Source organism: Harpegnathos saltator, unplaced genomic scaffold (genome assembly GCF_003227715.2).
Source record: "Harpegnathos saltator strain DR-91 unplaced genomic scaffold, Hsal_v8.6 scaffold10, whole genome shotgun sequence".
NCBI lineage: Eukaryota > Metazoa > Arthropoda > Insecta > Hymenoptera > Formicidae > Harpegnathos > Harpegnathos saltator.
The window spans coordinates 236483-255791 of record NW_020229873.1 but is presented as its reverse complement, the minus strand read 5'-3'; the positions used below and the strand labels follow the sequence as shown (position 1 = coordinate 255791).

The following is a 19309-nucleotide window of genomic DNA, read 5'->3' as shown; positions in this document are numbered from 1 at the left end:
GCTCGGTGCCCTGCGTTTGATTTATATTTAGTTTGTCTTATTGCAAAACGCGCGCACGCGCGGACGAATCGCGCCGCGAACGTCGCGGGCTTGGTGGCCGCGCTCGCATCTGCCGATATATTTATGCCATCAGGTCGGTTGGCGGGAAAAACGAGAAAGCGCATCGCTCCTCTCTCTCTCTCTCTCTCTCTCTCTCTCTCTCTCTCGTCGCACTCACGTTGCACCCTCGTAGTGTTGGGCCGGTATCTGCGGTGCTCGCGGTCCCAAGTCTCCGGGTGTCTCCTCCAGTCCTCGTCGCCGGCCACCCCCGTGCCGCTGCCTGTGGCGAGTCCTTGCAGACCTTGCAGAGTCTGGAGAGCTTGGAGATTCGGGCTCAGCGGTCGGTTCTTCAGCGACGGCACCGGCACGTAAGCGCCCCCGTCGCCGACGTACACGACCTTGCCGGGCAAGAAAGATGAAAGCTCATTAAAACGATTATAATAATGAAAATATTATAGGTAGATAATAGGTATTATAGGTGGATAATAATAATGATAATAATCCGGCGTACCGCACTCGGGATAAAACCATCTTTCAGATACTATTTATTTTGTTTATACTATTTATACTATTTATTTAGATACTATTAGGTCTATGTACACTAGGAAAAATGTATCGTTGCGTGAGCCAAAATTTTGTTGTGACAACAAAATAATTTGGTTAAAATATGCCCAACGAAACTGTTTAGTTCCTGTAAAAAAATGTCTTGTCTGGTTACGGTTTGTTCGTATAACGTAATACTTTTGTTATAACAACCAAAAAGCTTTAACTATATGAATTTTGTTAAAAATACTGTTATTTTTTCTTAATATATAAAATTTAAATTTTAGTGCACAGAAAGACAAAATAGTATCCATTGGGCATTATTTTAGTTTATGTAAAATAATATTTCGTTACTATGTAATTTTTATGGATAAAATAACTAAAATGCTTAATTTTTATATATAAAGTCTACGAACAAAATCATTTGGTCCAGAGAACAAAGCAGAAAAATGTATTTAGTTGAGACAACTAAATATTTTGTTATGTAAAACAAGATATTTGGTTGCTATAAAAAAAATGCCTCGACTAAACAGTTTTGTTACTAGAGATACTAAATCTCTTTTCCTAGTGTACACTTCGCACGGTTTGAAGAATTTGTAAAAGTCATTTAAGCACGAAGCTTAGCGCCGTCCAGGAAATCGCGACTGTCTCCGTATACTCGCGGGAAAATCTCACAATTCAAGGAAATTAACGCGATATCCGTTCGATTACCGTTCCCGGAGACTGCCGCGGTCTTCCCCGCGCGCGCTCGAGAGAGCATAAAACAGCAAAGACATCGATAATCGATCGGACCGGGGCGTATAATCGTCATGCGGCTGGAAACCCTTCCCGCGGAGATGCGGAAATTACCGCTGAAGAAAGCAGTCCGGTGCGCTCCGCGATCGCTCGCGCTCGCGCTCGCGCAACAGTCGCGACTGAGCAAGAGAGGAGGGAGAGAGAGAGAGAGAGAGAGAGAGAGAGAGAGAGAGAGAGAGAGAGAGAGAGAGAGAGAGAGAGAGAGAGAGATAAAGTACGGTCCCCGAGGAGATCGTTCGCGCTAATAACCGACCACCTGCGCCAAACTCCGCCGGCGCTATCAACGATATTCATCCTCCGGGAGCTCGGAAAATGAACACGAGGAATCCGCTAACGAGTCGCAGGTAGTGATTTGCGGGTTCAAAGCCGTTAGCCCGCGAACTCGCGCTGACTCCTTTCGCATCGCCGATGTGGAAGCGGTATTCTCCGCGAAATATTCTCGCGTACAGCGCTCGATCCGGCTATGCAAAACCATCCCGCCGAGAGCCGCCGGGAGCCCTGACCTCTCCTACGTTAACGATCCGATTTAACCCCCAACCTGTACGGATCGAGCTACCGCTCGAGCGGTGAGAAAGGGCGAGAAAAAGCGCCGGGGGTCGAGACCGCGACGAAGAGGAGTACGCGGAAGAGGGAGGGCGTCGGCGGCGTCGGCGGCGGCGGCGGCGGCGGCGGCATTGGAGAATCCAGGGAGGCGGAAAGGGAGAGAAACCGAACGAGGAAGTCTACGAAAAACGGACAGCACGAGTAGCGCGTGACTAACGCTTTACGAGCTCATTCCCCGGGCAAGCGTGGGTACCCGAGGTCTTCCATTCGCGTACGGGTGCCACGTGCACAAGAAGAGGAGCAAGAAGAGCGAACAAGATGGACGGGGGGGGGAGAGGAGGAGGTGGCGGCGAGGGTGTGGGTGAGGGGATTGTACGTCGAGCCGCTTGTCAGCGAACGCGATGCGAGCGCGGCAGGTAGGCACCTCTACTCGGGCGAATCGGTCGTGGTCTAAGGAAGAAGAAGAAGAAGAAGAAGAAGAAGAAGAAGAAGAAGAGAGGAAGGGGAGAAGAGAGGAGACAGGCACGTGGTTAGCGCGGCGCGGACTCGCGGGAAAAAAGCCGCGAACAGCTTCCATATGCCGTGACGAAGAAAGAAACTGCCACTCCGTTCCGGCCACCTCCTCCACCTTCTCTCTCTCTCTCTCTCTCTCTCTCTCTCTCTCTCTCTCTCTCTCTTTCTTCTATTTTTTCCCGTCGTCAGCCGCGCATTTTCTCTCTCTCTCTCTCTCTCTCTCTCTTTCTCTTCTCTTCCGCCGAGTTTACAGCGTTTGACGCGCGAACGACAGGTTGGCCGAGTTGGCCGAGTGAGCGCGAGCTTCTGCGCGAGAATCGCCAGGGAAATTATTTCTCTTCACGGATTCCACTTTTGAGGAATTTCACTCGAACGGAACTCGAGTACGATGCTCTCCGCTGCGAGACGGACCGCGGAGACCGCGGACGCGATCTCTCGCGGGTGCGCACCGTCGCGGGAGAAAGAAAGAGAGAGAGAGAGAGAGAGAGAGAGAGGAGGAGAGACGGGCGTTTATGGGCCAGTAGAGTAGTTAGGAGATCGTTCTTCTCTCGGCAAGAAACCGACCGGGAGGAACTCGGCTGCGCGCTCGGCGGCTCCGGGCAGCGCGGGAAATGAGCGGTGGTCTTTGAATCCGCCTCGGTATCTCGTAGGAATGCATTACGGAGGTAGAGAGCTGACGCGAACGATAAGTGCCGATTACCTCCTCTCTCTCGGACTCTCTCGGCCGTACGCTTAACCGCGGCCACGGCATTAACTGTGCTACACTGTAGGAGATGTAATAACGCGAAATGTGCCCCTTCATGTTGATCCTCGAGCTCGCGCTCGCGCCCGCGCCGATGGGATTCGCATTCCCTCATCGACGGGGGAGGAGGATCCTAAACGCGTCCACCTCCATCCAGCCGCTCCTTTCCGGGAAGACTCGCTCTCCGACGAGTCTGTCCTTCTTCAATCGGTTCCTCGGAAAATTCCATCATTTTTCGGAAGCTGCGCGCGGACGGTGTCGGCGAGAGGGCGTTGCCGTCCCGCGCAAAGGGGGTACAAGGTTTCGCACCTGCGTCAAATGAAGACCGCGGCGCCGTTTAGCGGGGAGTTTCTTGCGGCTGAGCGAAGCAGCCTCCTTTCGCTGCGAGAGCGCCGCGTTATGCAGACCCCCCCCCCCGTACGTAGACACGAGCATATGCACCGCGTGAGTGTAACTTTTTGCCCCGATTTATTGCACGTCCCGTAACAATAATACTCCGTCGTGCAAAACTGGCGCGATCTTGCGAGAGAGGCCTGACCTAAAATCGCCGGAGCGTTATTAGCGCGCGCGCATCATGTGCATCGCGTGAGAAAAACACGTTCCTTGACGATCATCAATATCCACAATATCGGCCCCCGGTTTTCCCTCGCGGAAGAAGAGGAACAGGACGACGACGACGACGACGACGACGACGACGACGACGACGACGACGTTGAAGAAGCAATAGAAGCACTAAGTAATCGCTTAGCGTTCTTGCACGCTGCGAGATGACGGCTACGGTCGGCTTTTTTCTCCGGGGTGAATGTTTGTTTCTTCCGAGGACTGCTTGTTCGCTCTCTCTCTCTCTCTCGCTCTCTCTCTCTCTCTCTCTCTGCGCCGCCTCCGTCGATCGAGATGCGCGCATTCATCGCATGATTAACGGTCGCGTGGTTACAGTGTCGAAAGTCATCAGCGGAGTAAGATAGCTCGGACGGCTTGGACGAATGCGTCCAGTATCTCATCTCTAAGAGAGCGGCGCCGTGATTGAGTTGATTGCTGAAGTTCTCAGGGCATTACTCGAACGCGATGATTGGGGGGACCTGGGAGAGACGTCGCGTGAGAAAACGTCGCGTTAGGGTAGTTGGTAGTAGCTCGCTTGGTCACACCGGACGATTTGGTCCTCGGGAGGTTAGCCGACGATCACATCGCTTCCTGGGAGGTCATTTTCCATTGCGTTGACCGCGCGACGTTGACAGTTTACGCGGAAATACCGTCAAGTGAAGCGAAGAGAGTCCAATTCTCAACGATTGATTGACAGCACGTAATTTGGAACGAAATTCTAGGATCGATGAAGGATATCCAATTTTTTTATTTTTTAACCTTTTATGCTAATTATTGCGTGCTAATTATGCTAATTATGCTAATCATCGCGTGCTTCTCTCGGTATAAGCATGAAGGCGAGGGTTTGGGAACATCGAATGCTCGCGATGTCGTGTCTGTGAAGTTAGCACGACGTTTCAAGAATTATTAAAAAAGAATGTTAGTTCCAGTAGCATTTTTCACAGTTCTACAGTTCCCGATAGAAACAGAAAGAAGTTCCGTATTCTTAATATCAAGAAAACGAAATTGAAAAAATGTCGTGCTAATTTCACGTTCCAGCACGACACAGTCTCCTCTAAAGTAGCCCGTGAATAACACGCTTTTTGACGAGACTTCCCGTTAGCTCCAGACTAGTTCTATAACTATGGAGCATTTCAAAACAAAATTCCAACAATTAACAATCCTGTACAATTTTAAATATTCGCCGCCAGCACGACACTCGGTGAAAACATGTCGTGCCGTCGACTTCCTGCACTTCTGACGGTAGTTCCAGCTTGTTCCACTCGAGTCTCATACAATTTAACCATTTGCAGTCATTGTTTCGCCGTATAATTACTCTTAAATTAATTTTAACTTTTGGCGCCAGCACGATACACTCGCTGAAAATGTGTCGTGCCGTCGACTTCCAACGCTTCCGACGGCACTTCCAGCTCGTTCTACTCGACTTCCATATGTGCTAACGTGCGCGACACACATAAGCCGAAATCCGAACATAAAATAATAGAGCGAAAACTAGACTAACGGCAGATTGAAAAATCCGTTTTCCAGGTTTCCCGGTTTCCCTGGGAAATCTCGCGCAATTTCTCATCGTCCCCACGCGGAACGCCAAAACGCAAAAAGAGCCGAGCAGAAGCAAGCAGGTCGCGCGGCAGCTCGGAGCTCCGGAGCTTGGGGTTAATTTCCGTGCGAAGGAATGTAAATCGAGACGCGCGATAGATAATCCGAGATAACCGCGCGGGACGGACAATTCATTGGAGATGCGTGAAATCATCAGTCACCGTCGTCGGCCGATGATTCGTATCGAAATAGCTTCCGCCTGCGCGCCGGCTGAGTCTTAAGTCGTCGCGTCAACTCGGCGCCCTGCGGCGCGCAGCGCCTGATATTATCGGTCTCTTTGCCTTCTTAATCGAAACGAACGGAAACGGCGGAATCGCGCGCGCGCGATAGAAAGCAGCGCGGGATGAAATGGATCTCGTTTCCCGGTTTCGCGTGCGAATCGCGCGCACGACCGGAGGCGGGCAGACAGACTCCGCGGCGCTTCGTAATGGGATCCCCTTTCGGGACGGACGCGAGGCCGCGAGAGGAGGCGATGTTTATCCGCGCCTCTCGCAATTTGCGAGATATATAACGAAGGTCGCGCGGCGGCCGCGCGCGATACCCTTTCTCCCCTGGCGCTATTCCGGGCCGCTGGAAACTGGTTCTTCCGCGATCGAAATCGATTCCGCTGGAAACTAGTTTAAAGACCGATCCGGTCGGATCGGCCGATAAATCGGCCGATTAATCGGAGAAATAGCTTCTCTCTCCCTGTTCCACTTCCTGGCCGCGGCCGGTGTCAGACGCGCGCACAACCTACCCCGCCCTTTCGTTCAGGAAGGGCCAACGGAATTTGCTACGTGCCGCGCGAAGAAGGTGGATTGTTGCCCGAGCGACTGCTCGGCGATGGCGAACGTGCCCCTTCCTCCTCCTCCTCCTCCTCCTCCCCCGCTCGCCGGCCGGCCGGCCGGGTAAATTGATTTCCGCCGCGAACGAGCACTCTCCTTCGCGGCTCTGTGACCGCCTGTGGACTTAACATTGTAACAGGGACTCGGCGGAGCGAGCGGCGTCGCGATGAGGTCAGCGGAGACGCTCGACCGCGTGCTACGTAGATCTTCGGCAGGCCGCGGCGCGGTTTTTCCGCTCGATCGAGGACGCGCGGCGATCCCGAGGCGCGTCGTCGCGTCTTTGCCACGGCACTGCTAACTGTCGACGTTCCGCCTCTTTCTTTTGCCTCCCTTTTCTGCCTTTTTATCCTCGCGAATATCGTAGCGGATGCAGAACACCTGCATCTAGGTTCTCCGCTCGGCCTTGCGCGCCTCGCCTCACCGCGCCCCGCCATGAGCATTCGCTAACGAGGAATCACGCAAAACTGAACAGATGGGCGAGTATCATTCCTGCTTCTTCCCCGCGCCCCTCGCTAGCTTCCTTTTTCCCCGGCCACTTTCGAGGAAACCGTTCGCCGATTAGCCGTGTAACTGGACGGACGCGACCGCGCAACGGTGACTGCTCCTCCGCGTCTCGTCTCGCTCGCTCGCGCGCGCGCGCGCGCGCGCACCTCTTTCTCCTCTTGTTACTCTCTCACTTTCCTCTTTACCGTGCGTGAGCGCGAATTTCGCTCGACGAAAGTTCCACAGGCGCGTGCGTCCCGTGCGATCCAAAGATCGCGTCCGTGAGTCGCCGGCGAGTTCGAGACTGCACTCGCACGACATCGCGCGATCGATCATCCGTCGAAACGATCCTCAACGCTCGCGCATCGGAATATTCATCGTCACGTTCCGATTATTTGCGTTGAGGAAAAAATTGACGGAAGATCGATGGAGTCCCGTCCACCGCCGTTTGTCTAGACGGACATATGCGAGCCCGACTCGGTCGCGACTCGGTCGTTGACGTTCTGCTGCGGAGAACTGATAATCCGCGACGTCGATCTTGGAAATTTTTCGTCTTTTTTCCCTCTTGACTCCTCACATTATTTGCAATCTGTCCTGAATCAGGATCCGTTCAGTAATGGATTTGTAGTTAAAAGACTTGCACACGAAAATTGTGTCCAATGACGACACACGTTCTGAAGCTATCAGAAGTACCGGAAAGTCTCGTTGTTTTTATCAGAAAACTTTGCGTGAAAATAATAATAAAGTTCGATAATGAAAGTTGATATACGCAATAAAGAAATGTTGTTGACCAGTCTAGAATTTACATTAATCCTGGATTAAAATTAAAAACCCGTATTATAATCGCGACAATATTGAAGGCTTTAAAGTAAACGAAAAGACTTTCCGGTACCGCCGATAGCTATGACATTACATCAGTTTGTGAGTCTAATCTGACGCTAGCTTTCTCTTGGGTGATCGCCGAAATATCGCTTCGGCCTGGTTCCCGAGTGCGTTATGCTCTGCACGCGCGAGAACGCGCTCGTAATAGCCTCCCGTCCCGCGCGAAATCTGCGTTAATCAATATTAACTCAGCGCGAACGGCGGGGCTGCAACGAACGTGCCGCTGCAAGGATAACGGCACGAAGAAATAACCGCGAGAACCGACGAAACTTCTTGCGCGCGCGCGCGCGCGTGTGTGTGTGTGTTCGTGCGCACGAGCGCAACGTCTACCGTGAATTTCAATAAGTAAACGCGCAATGCGAAACAAATTGGCGATGCGTGACTTACAGCATCGTGGTCGCTGGCCTCGTGAGTCAACGCTTCTCTGGTTTCGTTATGAAGGGATTCATCCTCGTCGGGGCCCGATCCGCTGCTCGCCCAATAATCCTCGGTCGTATCGTCGATAACAGAATCCTCGGAGTTGCCGTCCACTTCCGCGTTCTCGTGATTGGCGGTCGCCTACGGAACAAAATCGCGTCCGCGAATAGATATCCTCGTGCTCCTGCTCGTCCTCGTCGTCGAGTCACCGCGCGGCCGGCGCGAGCGCGAAAGAGATGTACTCACCTGACACCTCAGCGTCACCACCGCCAGCATCCAGACGGAGATGTACCTGCAACACGATACGGAATTGCAATTAGCCCATTAAAGTCCGCAATGACCTCGGGAATATTTTTAATTGTTGCAAACCTTATTTTCTAGAAATCTCGATATTCAAACTATTCTTATTAAGGGGGAAGTAAAAGTGAGAGTTGAAAGTGTCGGGGGGTTATAACATAAAAATAAAATTCACACATCAGTCGAGTGGATTCTATTAAAAGAGAAAAAAAGCGCTCGATAAGTGGGTCGCTAACGAATCAAAAAATCAATTTAAACGCGAGACCAGCGAGAGAAAAAATCAGCGGCATCGTCGAAAAAATCGTGTCGCGGAGTATCTTGCGCGTTGCGCGCTCGGGCCGCGTAGCCGATTATCTCCACGACAATGTCACCGTAGGAGAAAAGCGGCTTGCGAAGCAAGGACGATCGCGGGCGGTCGTCTCGCGGCGGTGAAACCCGTCGTTACGACGAAAGATAACGAAAGTCCCCGCGCGCGTTGCGGAGGGAGAACGACAGGCTCGAGGGGAAAAGAGCGCGCGCGAGCGCAGCCGAGAAGCCAGCGGGGAAAAAAGCGGACGAGCACTCTCGCGAGTCGCGAGAGCGAGCGGCTTGGATTCTCCGGCGAGATGCATCGCTCGCTCACCAAGTGAGCTCGCTCTATGGGAACCGAACTGACACGGATCGCAACGCATTACACGTCGCACGGCCGATGTAATAAGAGCATCGCGCGCGCGCGCGCGCGTTCTCTTCCTCCTGCGCGGATCACGCCGCGACCTACGATGTGACTCATCTCCCGCGCGCTCCCCCTCGCCGATATCCTCCGCATGAGCCTGGAGAATGAGTTCCTTGCCTCGGCGTTGACTCCGCCGTTTCTAAGACCTTTTCGGTGCTTCCCGTCCGGCTTCGCGCGCCATTCGCACGCGGCGGCGACCCCGCGCAGCCGCCCGTATCAATCCTCATCTGCTGCGCTCGCGCGGCTCTTCTAATTACTCCGCGGGCCTCGTAGCACTGGAGTAGTCTCCCCGTTTTGCTCGCTTTGCTCGCGGCTCGCGGATTTATCCGTCTCGCCGATTACGGCTCATTCGACGCGTCGAGCGTCCGAAATGTTTGGCGCTCCGGCGCGATGCCGCGCGATGTAATCGCGAGACGCGAGTTTATGCCTCTCGTCTCTCTGGGATCTGCTAATCTCTCTCTCTCTCTCTCTCTCTCTCTCTCTCTCTCTCCGCCCGTCGTTCTCGGCCGTTTCGTTCAATCGCGCTCTCATTTCTCGAGAGACGACGCTCCCATCTCCCGTTGATTAACAAGTCCGTTAAGAATCGTGAGACGCACCTCGCGCATACCGAGAGAGAGAGAGAGAGAGCGCTCGTCGCATTTTTGCCGTCGTCATGCGCAGAGTCTTGATATGCACTCCTGCGCGCTCGCGCACGTACGTTGCTCTCCGCCTTCCGGGACAATAGAAATTTATCTGGCGATTCATCGTGGTCACATGTTGCCGACGGTAATAATTATCGCGCGGACTTGAGCGACGTTATCAGCCCGCGGCCGCTTAATCGGCCGGTCCCGCGCGCGATTTTCGCGGGGTCGCGGGAATCGGCTGACCGTAGTTTTCCGAGACCTTATCGTCGAGGGTTTTAAGCGCATATTACTCGCGTTACGAGCCTGCCGACCGACCGGCCGGACAGTCGCCGTTTCATCTCGACGGTTAAGCGGTTGTTTGGAAAAAAAACACGGTGAAATGCTTCCCGCATGCTGGACTCGTCCGGGGAAATTACCTGCATCAGGTCAAAGCGCACTGTGCACGGCGGATTAAATAGCATAGTGAATCACGACGATGCGCGCCGGGGAACTTGAATCGTCCGTCGCCGACGTCTGCGCTTCGCAACAATGTGCTGGACCTGCACTTGGAGTTTATTGTTTTGTCCCGGGCGTATTATCCACTTGGACACGCTGCATTGGATTTGACAAGGTCTGGCATACGCGAGACTCAAGGCTCGTTACGTCCTGAGAAAAAAATGGCCAATCTCCATCGGCGGAAAGCATTGTGTACAACTATGTAAAATTGTGTATAATTATACACCTGCGCGGAGAGAAAACGCTATAAATTTTTAGACGTTGCATCGAATCTTTTGTATTTGTACAACGGAGCATTTTTTGTGTGGACAAACGTCCGATTATATATGACGATATATATATATATATATATATAGACAAATTCATGTATAACGATATTTTTCTTTCCGCATGCTACTAAATTACAACAAGCTCGAAATCAACCGGCGAAATCGGTTATTAGCGAAGCGAAGAATGTTCCCCGTCTTCCATGTGGAATCGTCGCGTCCCCCGCCGAGTGTAGCTTTTACCGCGCGCGGCACGCGGTAAGTAACATCCGCGGAACGCAAAACCGTTGGTAATGCAATCCTTTTATTTCCGCATTAAGGCAAACGGAGGAATTAAGAGGGGGACCGACTGTCCGTACTTACACGCATGTGTACAGACAGTACATACGTCTGCGCCGTGCTCGAGCGATTAAACGATAATTATCACCGCGTAACGGTCCGCATCGCCAATTCGTCTTCTTCTGCAATATGTTAGACGATGACGGGGATGATACGTTGATAGCCATTCCGCAGAATGTTGCGCACGTAAGATGATTATAAATACCTCGCCGTGCGCGCGGCGCGACTAAAGCAGCGGGGGCGGGGGGGATCCATCTTGCCCTGCGCGTGCGGCGGAATTCGAGTCATCGCAATTATATCGGTTGTCAACGAGATGATGGGATAACGATAATTATGATAATTAATATATCGTCACCGTCGAGGGGAAGAAGTAGATAGAGAGTCTGGACGGGGCGAGCTATCACATCGGGTGACGATTGCAAGCACGGAACTTGCAATTGGGACCTGTCTCGTCGCGCTTCCCTCGCCGCGCATCGTCGCGACGTCTTCCCCACGATCGGGGAAATTATCCCCGAGTCCGGTTATTCACTGAGCGTCCTCTACGGCGCGTCTAAACGGCCGTCTTAAACGCTGGAACGCTCGTACACATGCACTACTGGAAGTCTGCCGACTGAATTACCCGTGTAACGTAAACTCGTCCCGAGCGTAAAAGCTCCAACGGGAAATTGAAGGCGACGTATTTTGCGAGGCGCACGTCGGCCGAGCTAGAATTTGCCTCATTAGACGGCGGATCGGATTGAATTCACAAATCGCACTCGTCTCTCTGTCTCTCCCCCCCGCTCCCTCCCTCCTCCTTCGCTCATCCTAGCTTCGCATCGAAAATTGAAATCAATGAAATCCGCGAGTACGTGTTTCCTGACTGATATATTAGCTTTTCATTTTTTACTCGCCTAACGGAGCTCACGCGAGAGTGTGAGTCATTCGACACGAGTGCCTCGGTCTCTCTCTCTCTCTCTCTCTCTCTCTCTGCCTCGATCCATCATTCGCCGACGCGAATCGCCTGCTCCAGACGATCTTACGGACCGTGAACGTGACTCGCCCGGCGAGTCCGCGAGCGAGCACTCCGGCATCATCGTTGCCGCAATTCCTCATTCGCGATGTTTACGCATCGCGTTATAGAAACAATCAATAATCCCATATCATCGATATTGCGAACACCGCTGGCGAACGGCCGCGCCTCCACGCTCCGCGACGCGGCGTTCCCACGTCGTCCATCTGTTCCTCGGGAGATCCCGAAGAAGCGCCCGCCTATCCGTCTGTCTACCCGTCCGTCCGATCGTCGGCTGAATCGCATCGAATTAATTACCGCCGTCCGTCGAGCGCGTCGGCCGCGATCGATAATTTCGCGAAACTTGCCGCGCGCGGACGGCACACTCGAGAGCGCGCCGAGTAATTATTATATTCGACACGATTCGTCGTGCCGAGCACAACGGTGTGCAACGGAAGGGTTGTCGGTTGTGTGCCACGCGAAAATATCGTCGCGCGGCAGACCGCGGACGTACGACGACAACATTGATGGTGATGATGATGACGAGCGTTAATCATGTGGCGCCACACCTCTAAAGTGGAACTCTCGTAGGTTTCATAACCAGGAAAAGACGTGCGGCGACGTGTGTGGGCGGCGGCTTCGCTTGCATCGCTTGTCGTAGGTTAATTTATGCGTGTTATCCGAGCCGAAAATTTGGTCTCGCGCGTTAATCTTGCAGATTTCATCGAAAAATCAGTGGACAATTTTGAAATTTAACACCACATATGCTATCGTTCCTATCTTCTGATGCTACGAACGACGACTAGCATAATTAATTAAGCGGCCATTTTCTTCATTTCTGTGTTAAAAGTAGAATCTATTTTGGAATTACTCAACATTCGTTTACATCTCAATATTCTACCCATATTTAATTTTTAGTTTTAATTTCAACGAGCAATCTATTAATCGTACAGCTAATCAGATCTGTTTCTTTCCGATACAGCATTCTGCTCTCGGCTGGATCGTCATGACATCCCGAATTCCGAGTGCTAATTCCGCGACATTGACATTTGCATCGGCAATCAAAACGATTTGATCGGAAAACCACGTATTAATTACGTCGACACGATATGTCGCCGAGAACCCAGTTAAATATTTCAAGAACCGACGGGATATTTGTCATTTGTGTGGAATGTAATGCAACGCTTACGGAGGATTCAGCTTTCTTATAGAGAAGAATGTATTCTCTATGAGAAAGAGAGTTGTTCTCCTATTGGATATCGCACGTCGTATATCGGACGTCGGACGCAATGTGAATCCTCCATAAGTCACGAAAAAAAGTGCGCGAGAGTACCAAAAGGTCGGCGAGAATGTGATCGTATCCCCTCTCCTCGCTAATACGACCGCCGCGCCGCGCGACTACGCATAGTCAAAACATGCGCGACCTTGCGGACGGTCAAATTTGCCTTTATGCTTCGCGAACTTTTCCGAGTGCGTCCATTTTGTTCCGGACCAGCGGGGGATACACACATATACCGTGGATTGTGCGTGTGTCGGTGCGCTACGGTTTCTTAACGTTCTTCACGGCTGATTGGAACATTTCGGCGGCCTTTCCGCGATACTTGATCAGTCTCTCAGTCGACACCGCGCCATTTAACACGTGTGTTTTCGATTAAATCGAGTCTGTGTCTCGAGTGTGTCAGTGCCGGGATGACGTAGCCGTGATGAGGGACGTGCAACACGGGACGCGGAATACGACGTGGGCAGCAACGTCATATATTTTCAAGGTACTTCAGATCATTTGTTGTACAGGTAATTTGCATTTTTAACGACGCGACGAACCGAGAATACAAAGAGAGATACCCGAGTCGAAACTTGGGCCGGCATTCGTAGCATGTTTGTTTCATTGACAAATAATTGTGACCTTGTGAATCTTTATTCTCGCCAACATGTATCGATTCGTAAATATCAGTTTGTGGTTATGTATCTCGAGCGGAAAACCTCAACTTACAACTACGAATACCGACCTTAGAATTTATTACAAATTTTGCAAGTGTTGACCTGTTTACGTCTAATAATGCTCCTTCATTCATAAGCGCGTGACATTACATGTTTATTACGTTTACATTTGCCAACGTCTTTCTCTAATTTCCGTTTTAGTCTCATTGTGTGGCATATAATAAATACAAATCTTTGTTGACAAACGGCATTATTGGGCACATAACTGTTAATTTTTCTCTCACAGCTTTATATCAGCTCTTTTAAGAGCTATAATTCTTATCTCAGAAATTCCATAAAAAAGGGCGAGAGGCGGAAAAGAGAAAAAAAAAGAAAAGGGAGAAAAAGAAAAAAAATTAGGAAGAGATAAGAATAAATTGTTTTTCTCTTACCCATGTACCCGCACACATATTGATATAATTTTTAAATAATTTCATACTTCACTTATTTTTTATCTTATAATAAAAATAAATAATAAAATAAAAAAGTATATATAATAAATATATATTATATTTATTATATATATAATTAGATAAAATAAATATAATATATATAATAAAAATAATAAATAAAAGAAAAAACAATTTTTAAATCTTTATTTATCTAAAATTTAAATCTTTTACTTATCTTATATAATTTAATACCACTTATCTGTCACACAGTGTGTATGTACAGTAACTGACATAATATTCTAAACATTTCATGCATCTAGGTTGTTGGGATTTTTGAATTGTCTACAATAGTAATTTATTATTTATCGGTTACTCAAAGTTGAGGAAACGATCTGATCTTGAAGCAATACACATTTGCCATAGTGGCAACTTCATATTAATGTCCTAGAAAGGAATTCGTATGATTAGGAAATGGTAGTGATCTTGTACTGAATGTTAAGACTATTATGCTGGTCTATGTACCTGAATAAATTACATAATTAATAAATTTCTAATTAAAATTAACGAAAAAGATTAAATGCAAGTAAAATATCAATATTTCAAAATAATGGGATCGTATTAATGTGTTTCGTACTGGACTAATTTTATGTAACTCATCCGTGTCGTATGACCCACCGGGGTGGGTGGTTCACGTTTTATGTCGTATCATGTAAGATAAATTTTATTTGCCAAATAACATGTTTCATTATTATTATAAAAATGTATCACGATTATATTCCGTTTGAAAGCAAAGATATTAAACACGGTTGAACGGAAGATTCAGTATGGGTCACCGGTGACCCACGTGGTACGAAACATGTTAATAATAATAATTCTTGAACGAGTACTCCTCTCTTCGAGCTTCTTCAGCAAGAAGAAAACAACGGCAAACGACTATTTGTATCAGGGTAAGTCGATAGCTTGTATAGCGTTTCATCCCGACATTCTTCTTCAACATGAAGAAAACAACAGCAAACAATCATTTGTATCGGGGTAAGTCGATAACTTATATAACATTACATCTCGGATTCTTCATTGACTCTTCAAGTTCGACGGAATTTGCAGGCTCAATGTAGAACCAACATTTCGACTCGGGTACACGCATTGCGAGAACTCGCTGCTGTACTGAGAAAAAAAAGTCTGATATTTATGACTATAATCGCATAGTGAAAGAAGAGAATCATGGTTTGGAAAATACAATATCAATGAGATGATATAATGTTAATGAAAGTAAATATAATACCAGTGATTGAGAAAAGAATCATGGTTAGAGAATAATCGTCTTGAAAATACAATATTAATGAGATAATATAATATTAATGATACATATAACATTGTGTACATACTGCTTTGATTGTTACAACGTAGGAGAGATGTAGTTCACGTCGAAAATGACTATAATTTTAGCGAGATTGACCAATTTTTCTTCTCAGTGCGGCAAATCGCGGCGATCGCCTTGAACGATATCGATACCTGCGAATTAAATTGCCGTTCGATCTGTTCTTTCGTTTTTCGCACTTGGCACTAATTCGTGCGAAACGTGTTGCATTGCAACCGAGATTGAATTTACTGCTTTCACTTTTTCAACGCGTTCGCTGCCGCGGTTTTATATATATATATATCTCGTGGAGCTCTTTCCACAGACCATGTTGATTTTTTATGTAATTGTATAAAAGACAGACTTAGGTTGTTTATGTGAATGTAGAGAGAAAAATAGCATCGCTCTGTTGTTATTTTGGCATCTATCGGTAGCGAACGCGTTAACGCGTTGACTGGCACGCTGACTTCCACTGATTATTTCAATGTTCAACTCAAGTTTAAAACTCAAGTTAAATCATAAGTACACATAAATGCAATTATTAATAATGCAATTTGCGATACGTACATTCGTTAGTTTGTTTCATTCGCTCTTTATCAGCGATTTATTGCATTTGTTATACGCGCTTGGTTATATTTTACTCGTAAATTAATGAAACGCGGCCAATATCATTAGTAACGTGGAATTAGTAACGTAGTAAACATTAGTAACGTGGGGCAGTCAATGTGTCAAGTAGAGTTTAAAACTTCAATAAAAAAAAGATGAGGTAAGTGATCGATACGTCGCACGTACGACGATGATACAGCAAACCCATAATTGTACATGTAAAACTACTAAATTTCTTACAAAGGCGAACTCCTCGATGTCAGGAGTCAAAGATTATCGCGTTTCTATTTCCTGTTGCGTTTCGTCGATCGGCTAGACGTGAGAAATTGATCAATTTTGCGACCTTAATGGAAATAATTTGAAGTATGCTATAAATATAATTTCTCGACGGTCGAGGCGCTTTCCTACCTTTTTCTTGTTTTTCAACGGAAATACAACGATAACGGAATAACAGAAGGATATCGAACGAGCCGCGAGTAATGCGCTTGGAAAACATAATTCACTTTATGCGAATATGCAGGCAGCGAGGCGTAAATCGCCCGCGAGCGCTTCCGATAAACACAATTAAGATGCTTGGCGATTTTTTCGGCATCTCCCCTTAATAATGCTGGCTTGCTGGACTGGTAATAGTAGAGATACGGATTAATACGCCGAGTACCAGGAATAATATTTCGCTGCCGTATCGAGAACCGAGGCGGTTAGAGTTAGAGAGTTATCGTCGTGAACCCCGGCAACGTTTGAAGCTCTCGATAACGCGCGATCGCGCTTGCGTACGAATGGAGAGAGAGAGAGAGAGAGAGAGAGAGAAAAAAAAGAAAGGAACAAGTCCCAGATCCCGCGAGCGTTTATAGATCGCGCGCATTTTGTTCCGCGGAAAAATGCAATGCCTGGTGCACATCTACCTTACGCGCGCAAACACTCGTACACTCGTGAGCACATCGTTCTCCCTCTTTTGCGTGAGGCACAATTTGCTTCACGTGCAATACGGTATCGTCGGGGAATGACGGGACGAAGAGAGGCAGCGATTGCCTCTGGTCGCGCGCGTGCACACGTAAAACAGATATATTTATAGATTTTCAGTAGATTACATCCCGCTCAGCAGGACCTGTCGGGCCAGGCCGAGCTCATCAAGGATTCATCCTATGTTATTGCGCTCGGCGATAGAAAAATGTGCACGTGCGCATCGTGAGATATCGCGATTATTTCATGCGCGCGCGCTTACGGGGAGTCACGCGCAGACGAAAGCTACGCGCCGTTAATCAGGCGGAGGGGGGAGAGGGGGGACGGACGGTCGTCGCGTTGTCGTCTTCGTCGGAATGAAAATCACCACGAGTAGCTGCAAGCTACTTCGGTAACTTCAAGCGCCTCGACAGCAATCGTGTCCGCAATTGCACGCGCGCTCCCCACGCGAGCGGAATCTTGTCCGTGTTGAGATATTTTTCGATGAAAAGGAAACGTGTCGGGCGAACGCTTTTCGTGAGAAATGCGCATGCGCGAAGCCGCGGAAGGCGTTCCAAGATGCCACCGCGATTCAGTCACTTTAATTAACACGTCTCCGATCCCCATAAAGCAATCCCCTTGGCGTTACGAGTCCGTTCTCGCGTCCGTTATTCGCCGATCGCCTATTAATTATCGCCGATTGCGGATTTCTCGCGGGCGACCTCCGCGCGCCCGTAATCGTTTTACTTTTGCGGCGAGTTTTATCGCGCGAGCGAAAGAGAAGGAAGGAAGGAGAGAGAGAGAGAGAGAGAGAGAGAGAGAGAGAGAGAGATATCGTAAAGACAGAGAGAACGGCGTATTTTCCGCTCTACGTCGGAGAATTACGTCGTTGGGAAGTGAAATGAACCGAGCACGAGATGCCCGCGAGGGTCTCCACCTGATTCCCCGCTACATCGCATCTCGCCATCGTCTTTCAATTCCGTTACCCACCGACAGGCAGGAAAACATTTTTATTCCTGCCCGACTCCTCGGCTCTCTTTCTCTCGTTCTCCCTCGCTCTCCCTCGCTCTCTCTCTCTCTCTCTCTCTCTCCCTCTCTCTCTCTCTCTCTCTCTCTCTCTCACTCACTCTCTCGCTCTCGCTCGCTCTCGTCGGCAGCCTACGCCGGGCGCTTCTGCCGTGGTCGCTCCTTTGTATAGCTCCGGGCGAAGGCGCGAGGAAAACTGCAGGCGGGCCGTAAGTCTCGCTGCACCACGCGCGTAATTACGTTGCATCCGTCGAGGTGAGCCGCGTTTACCCACTCGCCCGGTTCGGTCGAGCAGAGTGAACTCGACTAAAGTGAGATACCTCCGCAACGGAGCCGTTCAGCGGCACCGTTGACCCTCGGCTATGCCGACGCGCTCCTCGACTCCTCGAGTGCGCGCGCGCGCGCACTCCGCGGAAATTATATAATTCGGATATTAATTTGGCGCGTACGCACGTCAGACGTACGTAATCTGGTGGTTTAGCGAAACGGCGGTCGAACGATAAACAACCGCTGGGATATGAGCGTCCGTTCGGATTTTGACGATGCGGCCGAGCCGCGCGAGCGCTCGAGACGATCGTTGAGCGTGGGACGAGAACGATCGTTGGCGCGGGTACTTTTGCGCGAGTGTTGCTCGGTGTTAAAAAGAGAGGGAGAAAGGAAAAGAGAAAAGCGATACATCGACGACGTGGCCGCCCTTCATGCGTGGCAAGCGGAGTTAGCGGTCCTCCGGACCTTCTCACGGCGCGCGAAATTAGCCCCCGCCGGTGCAATCTTACCCCATCTTACGGTACTTAGGCTGCGTCTGAGTAAGTCAGCTCGCCCGTCGGCGAGGGTAGTCGGCGTCTCGCCGTGTAGACTTTAGAAGATCGTTCGTCGTCACTCGGTGCGCGCGATGGGTACCTCTGCGAGACGAGGCGAGGCGAGGCGAGGCGAGGCTTTGGCCGTGCTGCTTGTTAGTCGCACGCACGTGTTTTAGCGCCGTTTCTTCAAAGCCGTCGTTAAGCGACGGTTAAGAAGATCGCGCGCAGCAGCAGCAGCAGCAGAGCGGTCTATGAGAATCGGGCTGTGGGAATCGGAAGTCAGTCGAGCGAGGACGTCGAGTTTTCCAGCGGCGCGACCGCGTTGCGACAAAAGAAGACAAAGACGAGGCAGAAGATGCGCGAGTGCTCTCTCTCGTTCTCTTTCTCTCTTGCCGTGGCAACCCCCCGTTCGCGAGAGTCCGCGTTGCGGTTAGCCCTTTAAAAGTGGAACACTTGGCTGACCGCGGCTTAACTACCTGCCCCGGCGCAATCTCACGGCGAAGCGAGCCGTGTCG

The 19309-nt window shown here is 49.7% G+C and overlaps 1 protein-coding gene across 1 annotated transcript in view; it reads right to left on the bottom strand.

The window, feature by feature from the left end:
- The window catches only part of LOC105182917 (uncharacterized), an 83558-nt gene that overhangs the window by 15090 nt on the left and 49159 nt on the right, over positions 1 to 19309 (bottom strand). The window contains exons 2-4 of the mRNA XM_011140705.3: positions 8224 to 8269; positions 7948 to 8118; positions 218 to 437 (exon numbers count right to left, since the gene is read on the bottom strand). Of these exons, the coding sequence (XP_011139007.2) occupies positions 218 to 437; positions 7948 to 8118; positions 8224 to 8269 (437 nt within the window). The remainder of the gene's footprint in view (positions 1 to 217; positions 438 to 7947; positions 8119 to 8223; positions 8270 to 19309) is intronic.